Source organism: Panonychus citri, unplaced genomic scaffold (genome assembly GCF_014898815.1).
Source record: "Panonychus citri isolate SS breed McGregor unplaced genomic scaffold, ASM1489881v1 Contig00101, whole genome shotgun sequence".
NCBI classification, from domain to species: Eukaryota; Metazoa; Arthropoda; class Arachnida; order Trombidiformes; family Tetranychidae; genus Panonychus; species Panonychus citri.
The window spans coordinates 237,991-256,522 of record NW_026515506.1 but is presented as its reverse complement, the minus strand read 5'-3'; the positions used below and the strand labels follow the sequence as shown (position 1 = coordinate 256,522).

Here is an 18,532-nt window from a genome sequence, read left to right as displayed (position 1 = left end):
TTGTTCTAGAAAAGGAGAAATCAGTTGACCAATCAAAATCTATAATTAATTTATTTACTTTTCTTTTATTATGAGTAAATAGTTTTTTTATAGAAATAGAAACAATTAGTAAATTGTCAACTCTTTTTAGTTTTATTCTATCACCAATAGATGGCGTTACTTTCGAAGAAAAATTTATCAGCTGAAATTTTTTCTGATTCTAATTTTTTTTTGATTGTTTTGATTATATAATTGTAACAATTTAACAATTGTTACGATATTTTGTTGTTTTAATCATCATGTCTCACTTGAAACAGTTAGTTAGAGTGTTGAACAACAGTGTTAAATGTTCATTAAGGCCTAGAATTGGTAAGCATTGGTTTGGATTTTGTTGTTTTCTTATTTGTTTCATTTGCTTTGACCTTCCTCATTGTCTGTAATCATGTTAGTTAATTTCTTTGTCTAATTGGTTTTAATTTGATTTTTCTTTAAAGGTTTCAATTGTTTCAATGTACCTAAACGTATATTATCCACTACTACTGGTCAAGAAGTTAAACCTGAAGATTCTATTGCCACCACTGGTCTACGAGATGCAGCACTAAGAGCTAAATTGATTGACTTTGGTCGTTACTGTGCTGAGTGTTTACCTAAATACATTCAGAAGATTCAAGTTACTTCAGTTGATGAATTGGAAATTATGATTGCCCCTGAAGGAGTTGTGCCTGTACTCTCTTTCTTACAAGGACATCACAATTGCCAATTCACCAGTCTCGCTGATATTGGTGGTATGGATATTCCTTCACGTCAAAACAGATTTGAAGTGATTTATAATTTACTCTCAATCAATTTTAACTCACGTGTAAGAGTTAAAACTTATACTGATGAATTAACACCAATTGATTCTTGCTGTGAAGTCTTTGAAGGTGCCAATTGGTATGAAAGAGAGGTTCATGATATGTATGGTGTTTTCTTTTATGCTCATCCCGATCTAAGGCGTATTCTTACTGAATATGGTTTCGTTGGTCATCCATTTAGGAAAGATTTTCCCTTAACTGGTTACACTGAGGTAAAAGAAGAAAAAAACTATTCCAAATGTCTATCGATTTTAGATCTTTCCCATCATTCTCACGATTGTTTTTCTTTTTTAATAGTATCGATATGATGATGAGTTGGGAAGCATTATCGAAGAGCCACTTGAATTAGCCCAAGAGTTTCGTAAATTTGACCTGGAAACACCATGGGAAACCTTCCCGGCGAATCCACCTAAAACCATAGCCGCTGAGGAGATTCCATTAGTTACTGGAACCACTGCTAAAGGAAAACAACCAGAATCAACTAATTAGAAATTTAGTTTTAACCTAATGAAGAAAATAACAACAATAATTTTATGTAAATACAACAAATTCAAGCTCTCCAACGGGATTCAATGAAGATACAACCTTTAATTGTTAAGAAAACTTGTTCAGATTGTAAGATTAAATCAGTTGAAAGTCAATCAAACTGACAATTGATTAATATCGTGCTCCTTTCGGATCCCAAAGAAATGGCTATCAATGTTTAGTTAGCAACTCGTACTGACAATTTCCATAATTATCAGACAATTAAGAGATAAATTTGATTATAATCTGATCATGATTGACAGTTAATCTGATTGTAATCAGATTTAAATATTTACCAAGGGAAACCTCAGGTCAACAGTTGAACACTAGACAAAATAAACAATTCTAATGATGATTTTAATAAATAAACATCTCAAGGATTGTTACTTTAATTAGTTAATCTCTTGAGCTATAGATTAATCATATTTACATAAAATTAAACCAACAATCAGTAAACAATCAACCCGTTTGAAAATCAACTAAAACAATTGACCCAAAGAGTTAAATTTTTGACACTTGAAATAACAAAATCTCAACAATTAACTACCAAACAACATGATTAAAAAGTTAATCATCAACTAAGAGATAAACCAATTTAAGATGAATGATCATCAGTTCCTAATCAAAATGACAATTACAATTTAAACTAATCAAAATAAATAGTAAATCTTATTGGACCAAATCAAATGTATTACATAATTAGTTACAATTAGAATCAATTTGATTTCAATCTTCAATCAATCACCAATAAGATTAATAAAAAAATGACCAACACATTAAAGTGGACAGAAAATGTATTGTTATTAAATTGTTGAACAATCAAAATGAAATTAAATCAGTGAAGATTAAATTTGATATCAAATATCAAGCAGATAATATTTTTCTTTTTCTCAACAATCAGAATCAATAAATTGTCATTAGGATTTTGTGAGTATCAACTAACATTGGGAGTAGAATGGAAAACAGAAAAAAAAAGTTTTCTTTATTTCAAATTGATGAGAAAACTATTTTTCCAATTGCATTAGGATTAGATTAAAATCTGAAACTGAATCATGATGACTGATGATGAACTTTTTGATTATTATTGTGAAATAAAAAATGCAAATGATGAGAAGAGGAAAAAAAATGAGACCAAACCCAATAAATGAATACGAAGACTCATCATTATCTGAAAGGGTGTTGATAACATGTTATTGCTTTGATGATGATTACTGTCGACTCGGTGATAAGTTCAATCGATTTCATGGAAACCAGAAAAAGAGAGAGGGAGAGATACATGGAGAACTGGAGTTCGAGGATAAACAAAGGGAAGAGAGAGATGATAAGAAAAAGGAAATGTTCCAAACTACTTATTGCTCAACTACTTCAACTTGGAACTTGAGTTGAAAGGGAAGAAAAGAAAGAGATAAATGAAGATAAATTTCGAAAAGAAAGAATAACTGAGAGAGAGAGAGAGAGAGAGAGAGAGAGAGATGATGTTCAGATGATTGTGATGATGACTAAAAATCGATTTCTCATCTTCTCGAGGAAATGGTTGCTCTATCAACATCATTTGGAGTGAGAGAGAGGAAGATAAATCCATCTAGGACCATGGATTTTTCATCTCATGGAAATGAACGCAGGCCTCATGATGATAATGATGATATTCATCTTCCACCTTCCCCCTTGAGTCGACTCTCTTTCTCTTTCTCTCTTTATCATCTTGTCCTTTTCTCATCGATTTCATATCTTCATAACAACGGTTGACATAGACACTTTTTTTTACTCCATGTTAACATTTAGTTGACCCAAAGTAAAGTCCAGTTCAAGTTATTGAGACTCTTTTGCCAATCGCTAAGTGTAAACTGACCACGTATTGTTAATTGTTTACCTTCCTCTCTTGTGTCCAGTTGATCAATCAATTCACATTCTGTTTCTAATTGTGACCCTTACAAAATGACCATTAGTAAACCAACAATTAGTTGGGACAATAAAAATAATCCCTATGAAAATCAGTGATTAACTAATACGATTACTTAATCCACCAACTCGAAAATCAAATTATCATGATATTCAATTTAATCCATGAACTAATCATCACCTTCATCTAATTTAACAATTTAATTTCAACAGTTCATCATTAATCTTACAATGTAAATGTAATCATCACAATTGTGAGTGAATTGTGATTATTTTAAATTGTGACAAATTTTAAACAATCAAAATTGTTTTATTCTTAAAAATTGAAAGATCTTAATTACGACCAATCAAAAAAAAAAGTTAATTGCTAATTCCTTCCAGTTAATTGGCCTTTACTAAAACGTTAAATCCATCCCAGTGTCCAAATAAGCATCGGCTTAATTGTGCTCTAATTGTTTAGCTCGTAAATTGTTGATAATTAAAGTTTCAAAAAAAAACTTGACGAGAAACAATTTGATTAACTGATTAATTGGTGACAAACATTTAATTTCAAAATGACTCAAGACACTGAAGAGGAGGTTGGGTAAGTTTCTCAATTAAATTTAATTATCATGATACGTTGTAAATATTTAATTGTTCACCAATTTCCAAGTTAATTAAGCCTCATGAAAATTGTGAACAATCAACTAATTAAACAGAAATGAAAGAAAATCTATCAGATGCAATTTAAGACAAGAAAAAAATATTAATTGATTGTCACCTAATCTTTCATTACATCCTCATCTCCATTGTTATCATCATCATCATCCATTATTTAATCTTCCTCATCAATTGATTACTCTCTCTCTCTCTCTCTCTCTCTCTCTCTCTCTCTCTCTCTCTCTCTATTATCTTGATATCATCACTGTGATGAAGGTGCTTTATGAATTTATGGTTATCATCATCATCAGTGTGATAATCAACTAATAGTGATGGAAATGATCAAATGAATGATGCTAAATGCTCATCAAATAAATTCTTGGCTTCTCCATCATTCCGATCATACATTTAATCATAATCAATATTTGTTTATTAGTTGATCACTTGTGATCATCAGAGAACAATCAATGAGTCACCATAATAGTTATTGGAGTGTAATTAAATGAACACAATTAAATCTAATTCTATTTATTAATATATAGAAATCAAATTATAATAAATATTATCCTTTTCCAATTGAATCATTTGAAAATAGGAAACTTTTTGTTGGCGGATTGAGTTGGGAGACAACTAAAGGTAAACAGTTTAATCTGATTGATTAGTTAATTGTAAATTGTTAATTGTTTAATTCTCTTATTTTTTTTAATCAATGGGAACAATTTACAGAAAAATTAAACGATTATTTCAGTGCATTTGGTGAAATCGCTGATTGTGTGGTGATGAAAAATCCAGAAACAGGTCGATCAAGAGGATTTGGATTCGTTACATTCAAAGATCCTAATTGCGTCCAATTAGTTTTAAATGCTGGTCCTCATCATTTAGATGAAAGAACGGTAATAATAATTAGTAGAGAAAATTAATCAACGACTAATTGTTAATTTATTTCTCCAGATTGATCCTAAATCGTGTAATCCAAAAAGTGCCCAAAAAGGGAAACGAGAGGCAAAAATGTCCAATTATCCGAAAATTTTTCTCGGTGGTTTACCTTCAGATGTAAATGAAACCGTCCTAAGGCAATTTTTCACCCAATACGGCAAAGTAAGTGATTAATTAACGATCACAATTAACGAGAAAAAAAATGAGAAAAAATCTAAATCAATATAACCATGGGAACATATTCTCAGTGTAAACATTGTAACCACTCATCAATTATTGATAATTTAACCACAATTCATTGAGGAAAGTTAATTGTTGTTGTTATTGTTGTTCGGATTAACTTTTCTTTCAGATTATCATCATCATCATCATCATCATTTAATTGATTAGTTTTATCATAAGCCAATTGATTGTCCAATATATTCATTGTTAACAATGTGACACTTTTTTTTGCACAACAATTTAACAATTCAATTGATATCTTATATTAAATAATCTGCTCCTATTGTTAATCATCAAACCGATATGGTGACAGTTGATTTAATTTATATAAATTGTTGACAGTTTATTGTTATGATAAAATCATTCAAAGTTTAGTGGTTTAATTGTCACTGGTTAATATCAAACTCTATTATCAGATATATAAAGTGACAGTTAATAGATTGGACATTTAAAATTAAAACCACAATTAAGAAGCAAATTAAAAGTTTAATTACAATTGAAAGTATTTTTTTTCCGCCCTCATTTGATTTGTATCAGTAAAATTTACTTTTAGATGCTAATTGTTACCTTAATGGTAGAAACTATTAAATCAATTGTCTGATAATCAATTGATCAATAAGCAATTTAATGAGAGTAACAATTGATTGTTGTCGTTGAACTTTTGTTGATTAACCAACAACATTTTGTTTTTAATGTCATTGGTTTCAATTCATTTAATTTGATTGTTGTTGTTGTTGTTGTTGATTATTATTATGATTAATATATTAATCTTATTGTTGAAATCACCATGGTTACGTGCTGAGTATTATTATCAACACTCTAGATGATTTTTATTAATAAACTTTTGATAACATTGATAATCAAGGTAATAAAGTAACTCCCAATATGTTGATTAACTTTTGTTTTCCCATTAATCAAAATTGATTGTTAGAAAGTAACTTTTACCTGTAATACCTAAATTAAGTTAAAGTGAAATTAATTGTTGCAAACAAGAGCAAATTTCAACAATTAACCAATTACAATATCAATGTTAATCCAGTTGTTGTTGTTGTGCTGATTGAAAGGATTCAAAGTTAAATTGTTGGTTAATCAATTGCTCCTGGGAGTTGATTAATCACTTATTTATGTAAATTATTGATTTAAATAACAATGAACCACTTAAATTATATTCAAATTGATATTGATTGTTTGAAACTGGTAACGCTTAATAATTAACTCACCTAATCATCATCAAAGTATTACTATTATTATTATTTGATTAATATTCATTGATGTTAATTGTTGATTGTTATGTGGTTAATGTCAATGTTAAATTAATGATTGAGTTAAACCAGTTCCACACCCAATAACAGTTTAATTTACTATTAGTATAAATTTAATTGTATCTCTTTGTTGATTAAAGGTAAATATTGTTTACCATTAACACTTTGGTTAAACAATTAATTGACTGATTAAACCAATTGATTAAAAAACTATTCAATAGTTGATTGTTCAACTTTGTTTTGTTTAACAATTAGTAACCTAATAATTTACATTGACAATTGAATCAATTTTCATCCTCAATGAGTTGATTGTTTGTCATCATCAAACTGTTGACAATAACTTAAAAGGTAATTTGATAACCATGACCATTATCATTAAATGTGTATAAATATATTTACTGATTATTATATCATGATGACCAGGAAATTATCATCAAAGTGACCAGGACTACCTTACTTCCGGTCACTCGAGAGAGAGATAATATTTAAACAGTGATTGATATCATTTAAAAGCTTCATCTCCAGAGTAAATTCAATATCTAAGTGTAAACGATTAGATTTGCTTGTAGATCAGAAAATGATCAAGTTTGGATTTTTCCTTCAGTTAATCAAGATTAAGTTGTTAACCAAACTTGTTAATGAATTGAGAAAAAATTTAATCCAGTTAATTGAGTGATTAAAATAAAAAGTCAATCTCTTTCATTAAGTAATCAATTCATGTTAACATTGATTAACAATTGGAGCATAAGAGTCTTGCCTTTAAGTGACATTTACAATTCATTTAATCAATCATATAAAACATGATGATGATCATGATGATGATCAGCAATAAATTCAATGCTTTTAAGGAATAGGAGGAGAGAGAGAGAGAGAGAGAGAAAAATTACATTAGAAAACAACAATTTGTTTAACAGTGACAATCAAGTTAATGGTTAACAGTAATGATGATGATTATTGTTAAAATGAAATTTAAATTGAATTGTATCATCAAGTGACATAAGATGTTGGGTTATATTCATTACTTTTACATCAATTGTTAATCAAATTTAATGCTTCAAAGATTCAATGGGTTGGGTGAGGGAGAGAGAGAGAGAGGGAGATGAAGATAAAAGGACAAGATCATCATCATCTCCTCATCTTTTCCTTTTCCGTTTAATGTTTTTTTCTTCATCTCTCTTGCAATATCACAGCTTCTTTCGTCTTTGCTTGATGTTCATTTATCTTCATCTTCTTCGCCATCAATGATTAGACTGATTCCCATTTGGTTTATTGATCATCTAGAGAAAATAAAGAAAATCAAAATTTACAGTTAACTTAATTGTTGTCATTATCTTTTAATTACAGGTTGTGGAAGTTGTTATTATGTATGATCAAGAGCGCAAGAAGACCCGAGGAAATGGATTCAGAGGTATCGTAATTAAATTAACTGTTACTCTAAATTTGATTCGGTTAGTTGTGTGTAAAGATTAGATTGTTTTTTACAACAAATATTAATCAACAATTAACAAGAAATTAACAATCAACATACTCGATTGATTGTTATCATGGTTTAGTTGTTTTCTGTTATTAGATTGATTTTTTTCGTCTTTTCGATTCAAAGTTAATTATTGATTTGAGAGATTTAATTTAAACAATTAAATTGATGTTGGTCATTTAGTTTAATATTCTGTAAAGTGTTTCAATTAAATTGTAATAATTAACATCCAATTGAACAATTAAATTGAGATTATATTTTACTCTCTATCAATATAAACAATTGAGAAAATCAATTGATCTACTTGGTGATTTATTGATTATCCATTTAAAGTTAGATATAAATGATTAACAATTTATTTTTCTTTGGACAGAGAAAACAAAATAATCAAATTAACAACATCATCTATTGATAAGTGTCAATTTAATTTGATTGTGAATCAAATTGTAAAGAAGACAGAAAAAAAATCAATCTCTTTAAAAGTTAACAATCAAACTGAGACCAATACATTCAATTGATTAACAATTAGAATTGATTGAAAATTTTGGAAAAAAAAATGTCAATCAGTCCGCGAAATAAGCAGTTGATTGATTATTAATAACAATTAGCAACCAAATCAAAATCAATCAACACACATAAACACTAATGTTTAATTGTTATTAGTTAATAGTGTGTATGTTTAATGTTGTCTAAATTAACTAATCGTATATTAAATTAAATGTAATAATCGGGAAAATACGAAAAACGCAAAACAAACAATTAAGATTATCCTGTACAATTTAATGACTAATTTTCATTAGAAAAATCTATTAACTAATTTAAATGATTAACTAACTAACTACACCTATTGGTTGATATTAATTTTGTCTCTTTTTTTAATTTCTATTTCTTGTCCTTGCGTGATTGTTGATGATTGCATATTGAAATCCTTCTGTAATTACAAAAAAAAAAAAATACTATATTAATATACACATACACATAATGAACAATTAATTTAAACAATTAATTAAATTTGTTTCTAATTGTGTAACAAAAACAAAACAATTACTCTCACACTGACAACACAAACACTAACACCAAATGTTCAACGTTCAAAACTCAAATTGACACACAAATGAATTAATTGTTTATCTTAAAATAACTACCAACAACCGCCCAAATCAATTGTATTGGATATACAATTATTAATTGTAATTAATTATCTATAACAATTAGGCTTTGGTTTCTTGTCTTTTGAGAGTGAAGAAGCAGTTAACAAATTAGTCGATGAACATTATGTGGTCATCAGCGGTAAAAAGGTTAGGCTTTTGTTTTCCTATTTTCCAATCAAAAATCACAATTAACTTACCTTTTTGTTGTTTAATTTAATTTAATTTATTTATTTTCAAATTTAATTTTGATTGTGCACCAATTTAAACAAACTAATTTAACAAAATTAACTCTAAACGTTTTTCTTTCAATACATTTATAAGTTAAAATGATTCACAAGTGAAAGAGAAAAGAAAATGAAAAAAAGTCAGCTGACCATTTGAGCGCCATTTTCATAGAGATTTTGTTTTCTCTTTAACTTGTTGATTTCCATTTGGATCTTTTGTTGATTTTGTTTCTCATTTTAATTGTTTCATTTTCTATTCTTAATTATAATTAGTATGTTTTTCTTTTTTAATTAATAATTTTAAATTGTTCTTCATTAAGTTCTAAGTGTTCTTTGCATGTTTCCCTCTTTTCCTAATCATGTAGAAATTAAGAGATTTAAAAAAAAAATTTTTTCTTTTTTCTTTCTATAAGTGACTTGACTTGTTCATCCATCTTTTTATTTTTCTCATTCGTTGTTAACTAATTGTGATTAACTCTTTTCTTTTAATTATTTATTTCTAATTTACAATTAACATGCACACCTTTGTTTTCTATTAACTATCTTATTCTGTCATTTATATCCACCCAATTTTATTATGTTTCTCAGTTTGATGTTACCTTCATTTTCCCTATTGATTTGATCCTTGTGTTTTTTTACTCTTTTTTTATGTTTGTAAATTAATTTGTCAGATTTTTAGTTTTTTAATTGATCACTGGTTTTGATTGTCTTCTCTTTTTTTTCTTTAATATTATTATGTTCTCTGATGATTTAGGTTGAGGTTAAACGTGCTGAACCTCGAGAGAAAACTATTCTCAATGGATTAACTCTCAATAGTAATAATGGAAATGATTCAACCGATGGTTCAACTAACGGGATCTCAGTTATACCTGGAACTTGGTGGTCAGCTCATTTTCATCCTAATCATCCAGGTCATCATCAATCTTCACCAACCTCAGCATCGTTACCACCACAACAATTAACATCACAATCTCATGGAAACATAGCAGCGGCTGTTGCTGCTGCCGCTGCCGCAGCTGCAGCAGCAGTAAACAATTCCGGCTCATCTATTAATCTAACCGGTGGTGTACCTCAAGTTAATCAACCAATTGGTTTACCTGGTACTGGATTAATTCAAACTACTTATCCTGTTTGGACTTCCCTTCCCGGATGGGTACCAACATCTCCAAGTGGTCATCACCGATTGACCAACGGTACATCGGCAACTCTTGGTTCACCCAATGCTACTTCAATTCCAAGTTTTAATTCACCAAATTTACCCAATCCTAACCCTGGACCTGGTCCACCACCACCACCGCCTCCTCATCCGTCAACTTGGAATGGTCATCCAGCCTCTTTCTATCCAACACCTTATCCTCCTCATGCTCCTGCCCCATGGCATCCATCGGGTTACCCTTACCCTGGATTAGCCCCAATGCCACATCCTCATGGCCTTTGGACTAATCAATCTTATCCACTTTATGGTAAATTTAATTTCTCTCCATTTCTTTTCTTGATTTTGATTTTTTCTTTGTTAAAACTTTTTCTTTTCTCCCTTTTCATCTACAGGCTCAAGTTATCCTGTTAGTTACTCTGGATATTTACCTGGTGCACCAATCAGTCCTGGATTAAGTCCATCTAGTCTCACAGCATCACTTAATTTATCAACTGTAACAGGCTCAGGTCAACAACAAACAGGATCATGTTTAAATGCTCAACCAACAAATCATTTAACTAATCAAAATGGTATCAATTTACCGACATCATCACAAATTTCTGTCACAACAAATTCATCCGGAGAAAATTGTCCAGTTTCATCAAATGCTCATGAAACAGGTAATTCTACAAATGATTGATAGTAATTAATCATCTTCATTGAAAATAAAACAATCATTCAAATTATTCAATATTATTGATGCTAATTTAAGCAACTCTTAAAGTAAATTCTACATGTATATTGTTTGATTGCTATTCCAATGGAGATGATTAATATTTAATTAAGCCACTGTGAATATTTGATCTATTAATTAACGCAAAGTTTTCAGGTAATGGACAAACAAATGGATTAATGACTCGAGCTAATCAACAATCTCAATCAGGTACAATTAAACTACTCAATCAACCTAACAATTCATTATAAATTTTTTCTCTTTCTCTCTCTCTTTAACAATTAAGCTCATGATTTCAATCGAGACGTTTCCAATTACCTAACAACACGTATCTTTGGATATAATCAGAACACTGAGTTAATTATTCGTAATTCAAATAACAACAATGGTCAATCAACTGGAAATCATAACAATCAATCAACTCTAGGACCCAGTTTTACACGATCATCAGCAACGATTACAAATTATCATCCTTATCGAAGAGTAATGAACAATAAGAGCAATTAAAACATTAATTGTTAACAATTGATAAAAAAAATTAGACAATTTATAATATAATTTAAAGTCCATTGGCCAGGTAACAATAATAACACTTTGAAAAAAACCATTTATTGATTAATTTAAGTGTAGAGATTAAGTGAGAGGAAAGATAATCTCACTAATTTAAAAGCACAATTAGCTAATTGTAATGACAACTACAATTAGCTTAATATTTATTTTAAAGATTAATCATAAAATTTGATAACTTTAATTATAACTTAATAACGATAATATTGATGAATCGTTTACCATTTTAATTGTGTAACTATCATCGTAATTGAAATAACAATTAACTATTAATACTTGATTGTAAATTAAGAAAAAAACAAATCAACTGATTATACAACCCGTATTGCCTTGTACAGCGATAATAACTGTTAATGATTTTGATTTAATTGTTACGATTGAGATGAAGTTTAATCCTTGAACAAAATTGATTCTAATTAAATCAACGAAAAAAGGTTAATCATCACAATCTAACAATCAAAATTAAGACAATTCAGTTCTCGCCTTGTATTTGTGTGTGGCTCTCATTTCTCAAAGTTAATTATTATTATTTTCAATTTAATCTAATTAAATAAATAATAGAAATAAACAAATTGTCTCATTTGAATTTCTTTAATTGTTGTTACAATTAAATTCAAGATAAAAACAATGTTTCATTGGCAACGAGTTGAATCTTGATCATCATTAGTTAATTAAATTGTTGATTTCTAAATGAAAAACGATTAGACCAATAAATTAAACCTAATCTATGATCATTAGTGTTTCTTAATTAACAACAACAATTTCCTGTTGATCATTAATTGTGACCACAATTGATGAAAACCTTAACCTAATTAAAAACATAATAAACTTTTCCAATGAAAAAAAGATTGACCTAATATAATAAGATTAATATTGTTATCGAAACTTTAATTGTCATAAATTCATTGGTAACCAATTCATTAATCATTATTAGTCATCTAATTGTGATGACCATGATGATGACCACCGATAAATGGTCAGAATTAACAGAAAGTGATCCGATAAAGTTGAACAATGAATCGTTTCAATCAAGTTGATTTAGATAATAATTTAATGAAACAATCAGTTAAAACTTTAAATTGTTACTGCCAATGTAATCCTAAAGATATTGTTTCCAATGTTAATCCAGTTTGTAAATTACACGGGAAAACAATTAAAGTTGACGGTAAATTGTTAAAATTGACCTTAATCAACAGATCGGTTCGTTCGTGGTTAGATTATTATACCGAAAGACAATCAGCTCGAAAGGATAGTCAACTGTTTACATTGGAAAGGCCAAATTTGGACTATAAGGTCAACCGATCGGCATCTTGGTCGACCTTGGGAGCAATTCGTCCGATCTTGTTGTCGATGACGTTGGTTGGTCTTGATTTTATTCCCAACGATAATTCAGTTGATCCATTGGTTAATTGTTCGTTTCTCTTTCTCTCTCGGCGAAAGTCACTCTATTGGAATTATTTTATTCTAATTATGGTTGTGCTCGCGTTCTTACACAATGTCGGCTGTCAGTGTTTCCTCCTCTCCCATGGAGCCCCGAACGACGCTTTGTACAGTTTCTTTTCGTGTACCAAACTTTTCTGCTCTCTTTTGGTGTTGATCTTATTCTTTTGCCGAAAAAAGTCAATCTCTCAGCTATTGATCGATGTTGACAATTATTTCCAAATTGTTCCCCATTCAACAAGCTTAAGGCCGAATTTGGTTTCCTCACTTCGACGAAAGGTTCTAATCGATGTTACTCTTGGATGGAGTTTAATGATTCTCTTCATTTATACCAATTTCGCTTCCAATATAAGTGAAGATGACATGAGAAAATATCTCCACGATTATTGGTTTGGACTTCGAGTTGAAACCATTGGGACAACTTGTACTCTTTTGATCACCCTGGTTGAAACTTCGGTCTATTTTCTGGCCACTGTCGCACCGATGCAATTTTTTGCCATCTACTACATTTTATTGTGTCATTTTATGAAAATACTATTTCATATGTTCAATGAATGGGCTGCTCTTCATGCGAGAAAGATTAAATCATCATCTCTCTCAACTGAACCAATTGATAATCTCAATGAAGATGATGAATTACAAGATCATCTTGGATTAGGTAGACAAAGATTAAGGTCAAGTCAAGTTAGACAATTTCGCTTGATCCATAATAGACTGACCAAGATGGTCTATCGGATGGACCATCAATTGTCACTTTTAACTTTACTTGTCTACATAATCATAATGTCCGATTTGTCCAAGTATGTTTATTATTTGATTGAACGATTAACTAAGAAATGGGAAGACACTTTTGAAGTGCTTTTTGTTGGACTTCGAGTGTCTCATATGTTATGGCTCTTCTTTAATATCTCCTTTTCAGCGGCTTTAATGTCCGAAGAGTCACTTGCTTCGGCCTCCGATTTCCATGAAATATCCTCATATTCACATTACACTTTCTCTAAAATTGATCAATCTCATCAGGTACTTGGAATTCTGATCAAATTGTCTGGAACACCTTCACAATTAACCGGTTGGAATCTATTCATCATCGATCGAGGCTTCGTCCTAACGGTTCTTGGTGTTGTTCTTACTTATTCCCTTGTCCTTTTCCAAATGACCCCTTGGGCTCAACAACCTGGTGAAACATAAGAATAGAAAAAACAACAATTAAAACAACAATCAAATTCTTGCAATTAGTAAGTAGAGTTTCTGACAAATTGTCGTCGATTCAATGATTTACTGATCACTTCGAACTTGATTGAACTGATCATTCAGAGAAATATTCAAATTCTAAGAATTATTATTTCCAATTTATTGTCGAATTAAAAAAACAATTAAGAAATTAATTTGTCTCGTTTTCATTTCGCAACCAAATTGTTTCCAATTGAATCTAAAACCGAACGATTTAATTTTTGATTCGATGGTTTAATTGATTATAACTGGTTAATTGTGTTCAATACAATTACATTGGTTGTAATCATGTGAAAATTAAACTAATCATTGTCAATGGGAAGTGTAGCAATTTAGTTTCCATATTGATTAATGAGCAATTTAGGACAATTTAATGAGCGACAATTAAATCAGCTACAGTTCAATGTAATTGAAAATGTTTGATTTCAAGATAATTTTGAGATGATTAGTTGATTGTTTCCGTTATTTTTAACTAATAGTAAAGTGATATTATCATTAACCCAACAAGTATCTTCCTTTAATTGATAATAATAATAAATTAGTCAAGTGATGATGATTAAAATGAGTCTCATTGATTGTTAATTGTAACTTTGAAGAGTCAGTTTGAAACAACAACAACAACCAATTAATTAATAAATTGCTAAAAACAACAACATCCAACCATTCAAGTATCACAATCAATCAACCAAATGAAAGGTGAAAATGTTTATATTCATAAGTGAATTAGTTTTAATTGTTTCATGTATCCAATTGTTTCCAATTGTCTCATCAACATTAACAGTTGATCAACCATGTAATTCAAATGATACTTATTACATTGGTGAATCAGTTAATTGTCAACTTTATGGTGAATGTATGAATGGGACAATTGTCCGATTGTTACGATGTCCAGTTGGCCTTTACTTTGACTCGAAGCGACAATTGTGTACAGTTGATTTTCCCCCTAATTGTTCAATTGATCAACTAGATGATGATCAAATTATTCTGAAAAATATATTAACCCAATCAACTGTTAATTCATCTTCACCTTTAACCCCAAACAATTACAAGGTCGTTTGTTACTTTACCAATTGGGCTTGGTCATCTTCTAGGGATGGGTCACTTTATCCGGAAGATATTCCGGCTCACCTTTGCACTCATATTAATTATGCTTTTGCGATACTGGACAATCAGACTCACACCTTGATAACCTCGAATGGTACAATTGACTTTAATATGAACTTTTACCGACGGGTGACCGATTTAAAGCAAATTAACCCTTCGTTGAAGGTGCTTTTGTCTTTGGGAGGTTGGGGCGATTCGGGCGATGGATTGAAATACTCACTGATGGTCAATAATTCAACGAAACGGGAAAATTTCATCAAATCGGTGATTCCGTTTTTACGATTCCATGGGTTCGATGGGCTTGACCTTGACTGGGAATATCCTTCATGTTGGCAGGACAATTGTACCGCTTCAATGGGAGCCAATGATAAACAAGGTTTCGCTTCACTGGTCAGTGAGTTGAGGTCAGCTACCAATGGGTCAGACTTTTTAATCACCGCCGCTGTTGGTGGTTGGGTGCGACTGGTCAATACTTCATATGATATACAAAGTTTAGCTCAATCGTTGGACTTTGTTAACATAATGACCTACGATCTTTATAAAGGTTATCATAATGTTGCCGTTCATCATTCACAATTGTTTCAAATAACACCGAGCGCTAATTATGGTGATGATGATGATGAAATTGATCGTAATTGTAATTCAATTGTTAACAAATGGATCAATGAAGGTTTCCCTGCGAGTAAATTAATCATCGGTGTACCATTTTATGGTCGAGCCTTTACTTTGGCCAGTAATGTGTCCGACAATTCAACTAATTATGGTTTAGGTGAACAATCAATTGGTCCTGGTGGACAAGGTCCAGTTACTAGAGAGTCCGGTTATTTGTCTTTCACTGAGATTTGTTTGAATATCCGAAACTCGGACTGGTCAGTTAAACGATTTCCTGGTTCTGAAGCTCCGATTGCTTATAAAAATAATCAATGGGTTGGTTTTGATGATCTGATTAGTTTAAGGAGAAAATCAAATTATATCAAACAATTAAATCTCGGAGGTGTGATGCTTTGGGAATTGTCACTTGATGATTTCCAATCAAATTGCTGTTCAACTAATTGGCCACTTCTCAAGACTCTTAATAGTGAATTAAATGGTTATTACCCTATTGGTGACAATACTATTAATTGCTACTAAAAGTTGAGATAATTTGGTATTTTAATCAACAATCAATTTATGTGACATTTTAAACAAAAGGTATTATTTGATTTACTTAAATAAAGTTATCATTTTTAATCAAAAAATCGTAAGAATTGAAAGATGACCACTAGAATTAAATAAACAAATAGTAACCACATTGCGATATTGATGATTGATTGATTTTCGAGTGGATTAATTATGTTCCCAATTGGTTGTGAGTCATTATTGATTATTGGAGGATTAAGATCTCTTTGATTAGGAGTTTGAATTGATTGAACTGATTCACTGATTATTGGTGTTGAATTCAACGATTTACTTGGATCTTGAATTGATTCAATTTTCTGACCATTGGTATTAATCACTGGCGACTTAGTTTGAGGAAACGACCTTTGAACAGAAATTAACAATTAACAATTAATAGGTTGATTAGTTAATTACTGAGATGATAATTAAACTTACAAGTTACTTGTTGACAAACTTGGTTCATAAACATCAAGAAATGTCAAACTGTCGCTTGATTTATCATCGACTCCTTGTCTGTGGATTAACAGTAATTAAAAGAGTTAATTTGATTGATTGGAGAGAGGAAAAAGTTAACAATTAATTTTAATTACCTTATACTTTGATCCTCTTTAGTTGAAATACTATAAAGACCAATTTCAAATTGATTACCAACTGAATCAGGCTCTTTAAGCTCTATGATACTTTCGGATTCTCTGAGGAAATTTAATTATTTCAAACAATTTAAATGGAATCAAATTTATAACAATTAAGAAAATAAATATTAACCTTTTTCGAGACTTTTTGATTTTTTGGTTCCACTTTTTGTATGACGAGATTTACTTTCATTCTTGTTATCACTCATGTAGATTTCCTGATGATTTAACTAGAGAAATAGTTACAATTAAGGTAATTTAATTAAAGAAAAACGAACTAAATTAGTTAACATTAATAAAAGAGAAACAACAAATAAAATGTCAATAGAAATCAAAGGATACGAATTAGAATCCTTCCAATAGATTGTTAAGATTAAAATTGCGAAAACAATTAAGCAGTAATCAAATTGCTCTTCTTAGATTTACTAATTAATTGTTTGTTTCTGTCAAAAAGAAAATTGATTGACCCGATTAACTTTCATTCTATTCCCCAGATGGCGCGAGTGTCGATGAGCGGAAACGGAATAATGAATTTGAGAAATTTTTGTTTTCCTTTTTTCAGAAAATACAAAATCTGTTTGTTGTTTTGTTTCCAAGTGTAAGATAATCTATTAATATAATTAAGTTAATTGTTTATAAGGTGAAATGGGAAAATTTCGTAACAATGTGGTACCTAATGTACATTTCCACAAGGATTGGCAAAAGTATATAAAGACTTGGTTCAATCAACCAGCCCGAAAGGCTCGAAGAGCAAGGACCCGATTAACTAAATCTAAACCAAATTCCCTCAAGCCTGTTGTTAGTTGTCCTACCATGAGGTATAATATCAAAAAGCGACTTGGACGAGGCTTTTCAATCACTGAATTAAAGGCTGTCGGTATGTCCGTTGGTTATGCTCGATCTATTGGTATCTCGGTTGACCCAAGACGTAAAAACAAATCAAATGAAAGTGTTGAAAGTAACATCCATCGTCTCAAGGTTTACAAGAATAGACTTCAAATTGTTTCAAGACCTGGCAAGAAGAACAAGAAACCCGCTGGTGCCCCAGAAGTAGACAAATTAACCACCACCATTAGAGGAAAAATCATGCCCCTTAAAGCCAAGAGGATCACCATCACTCGGCGAGTTGTCGATAAAAGAATGGCCAAATTCAAGCCTTTCCAATTGACCCGAATGGCCAGAAAGAAGGAACGTCTTGTAGGTTACAGAGAAAAGAAGGCTAAAGAAGCCGCTGAAAGTCTAGATGGTCCTGGAAAGAAGTAAATTAAGTCATCCGTATCTTCTGCTATCAAATCAATTTACAAATTGTCAAAAAATTAAACTTGATAACAAAATATCAATCAATTTATAGTCAAATCTCAACGGCGT

At 30.4% G+C, this 18,532-nt stretch overlaps 5 protein-coding genes and 1 long non-coding RNA gene across 7 annotated transcripts; 4 read left to right on the top strand and 2 right to left on the bottom strand.

The window, feature by feature from the left end:
• Positions 1-185: 185 nt before the first annotated feature.
• LOC128388673 (NADH dehydrogenase [ubiquinone] iron-sulfur protein 3, mitochondrial-like) lies at positions 186-1,479 on the top strand. The gene is made up of 3 exons (XM_053348104.1): positions 186-348; positions 474-1,045; positions 1,131-1,479. The coding sequence occupies exons 1-3, from the start codon at positions 279-281 to the stop codon at positions 1,320-1,322; spliced, it is 834 nt and encodes a 277-aa protein (XP_053204079.1). The 5' UTR covers positions 186-278; the 3' UTR covers positions 1,323-1,479.
• Positions 1,480-3,088: 1,609 nt separating this feature from the next.
• LOC128388680 (heterogeneous nuclear ribonucleoprotein 27C-like) lies at positions 3,089-16,671 on the top strand. Of its 2 annotated transcripts, XM_053348111.1 has the most exons (10): positions 3,089-3,840; positions 4,492-4,532; positions 4,623-4,789; positions 4,848-4,994; positions 7,661-7,724; positions 9,006-9,088; positions 9,920-10,628; positions 10,714-10,980; positions 11,190-11,243; positions 11,320-12,172. In XM_053348111.1, exons 1-10 carry the CDS (start codon positions 3,812-3,814, stop codon positions 11,538-11,540), a joined length of 1,782 nt encoding a protein of 593 aa, XP_053204086.1. In that variant the 5' UTR covers positions 3,089-3,811; the 3' UTR covers positions 11,541-12,172. The 2 variants fall into 2 exon arrangements, with proteins under 2 accessions (XP_053204086.1, XP_053204087.1); XM_053348112.1 differs by lacking the exons at positions 11,190-11,243; positions 11,320-12,172 and adding an exon at positions 15,052-16,671 and having other exon boundaries at positions 3,107-3,840.
• On the bottom strand, positions 6,985-9,436 carry LOC128388690 (uncharacterized). The gene is made up of 2 exons (XR_008325323.1): positions 9,139-9,436; positions 6,985-7,593 (listed from the first exon to the last, which is right to left on the bottom strand). It is a non-coding gene; the product is annotated as an uncharacterized LOC128388690 (long non-coding RNA).
• On the top strand, positions 12,365-14,960 carry LOC128388681 (uncharacterized). Its single transcript, XM_053348114.1, has one exon. It carries the CDS (start codon positions 12,615-12,617, stop codon positions 14,226-14,228), a length of 1,614 nt encoding a protein of 537 aa, XP_053204089.1. The 5' UTR covers positions 12,365-12,614; the 3' UTR covers positions 14,229-14,960.
• On the bottom strand, positions 16,601-17,574 carry LOC128388687 (uncharacterized). The gene is made up of 4 exons (XM_053348120.1): positions 17,299-17,574; positions 17,123-17,226; positions 16,968-17,045; positions 16,601-16,895 (listed from the first exon to the last, which is right to left on the bottom strand). The coding sequence occupies exons 1-4, from the start codon at positions 17,371-17,373 to the stop codon at positions 16,601-16,603; spliced, it is 552 nt and encodes a 183-aa protein (XP_053204095.1). The 5' UTR covers positions 17,374-17,574.
• A 145-nt stretch (positions 17,575-17,719) lies between these two features.
• On the top strand, positions 17,720-18,504 carry LOC128388685 (60S ribosomal protein L13-like). Its single transcript, XM_053348118.1, has one exon. The coding sequence runs from the start codon at positions 17,810-17,812 to the stop codon at positions 18,425-18,427; it is 618 nt and encodes a 205-aa protein (XP_053204093.1). The 5' UTR covers positions 17,720-17,809; the 3' UTR covers positions 18,428-18,504.
• The last annotated feature ends 28 nt before the right edge of the window (positions 18,505-18,532 follow it).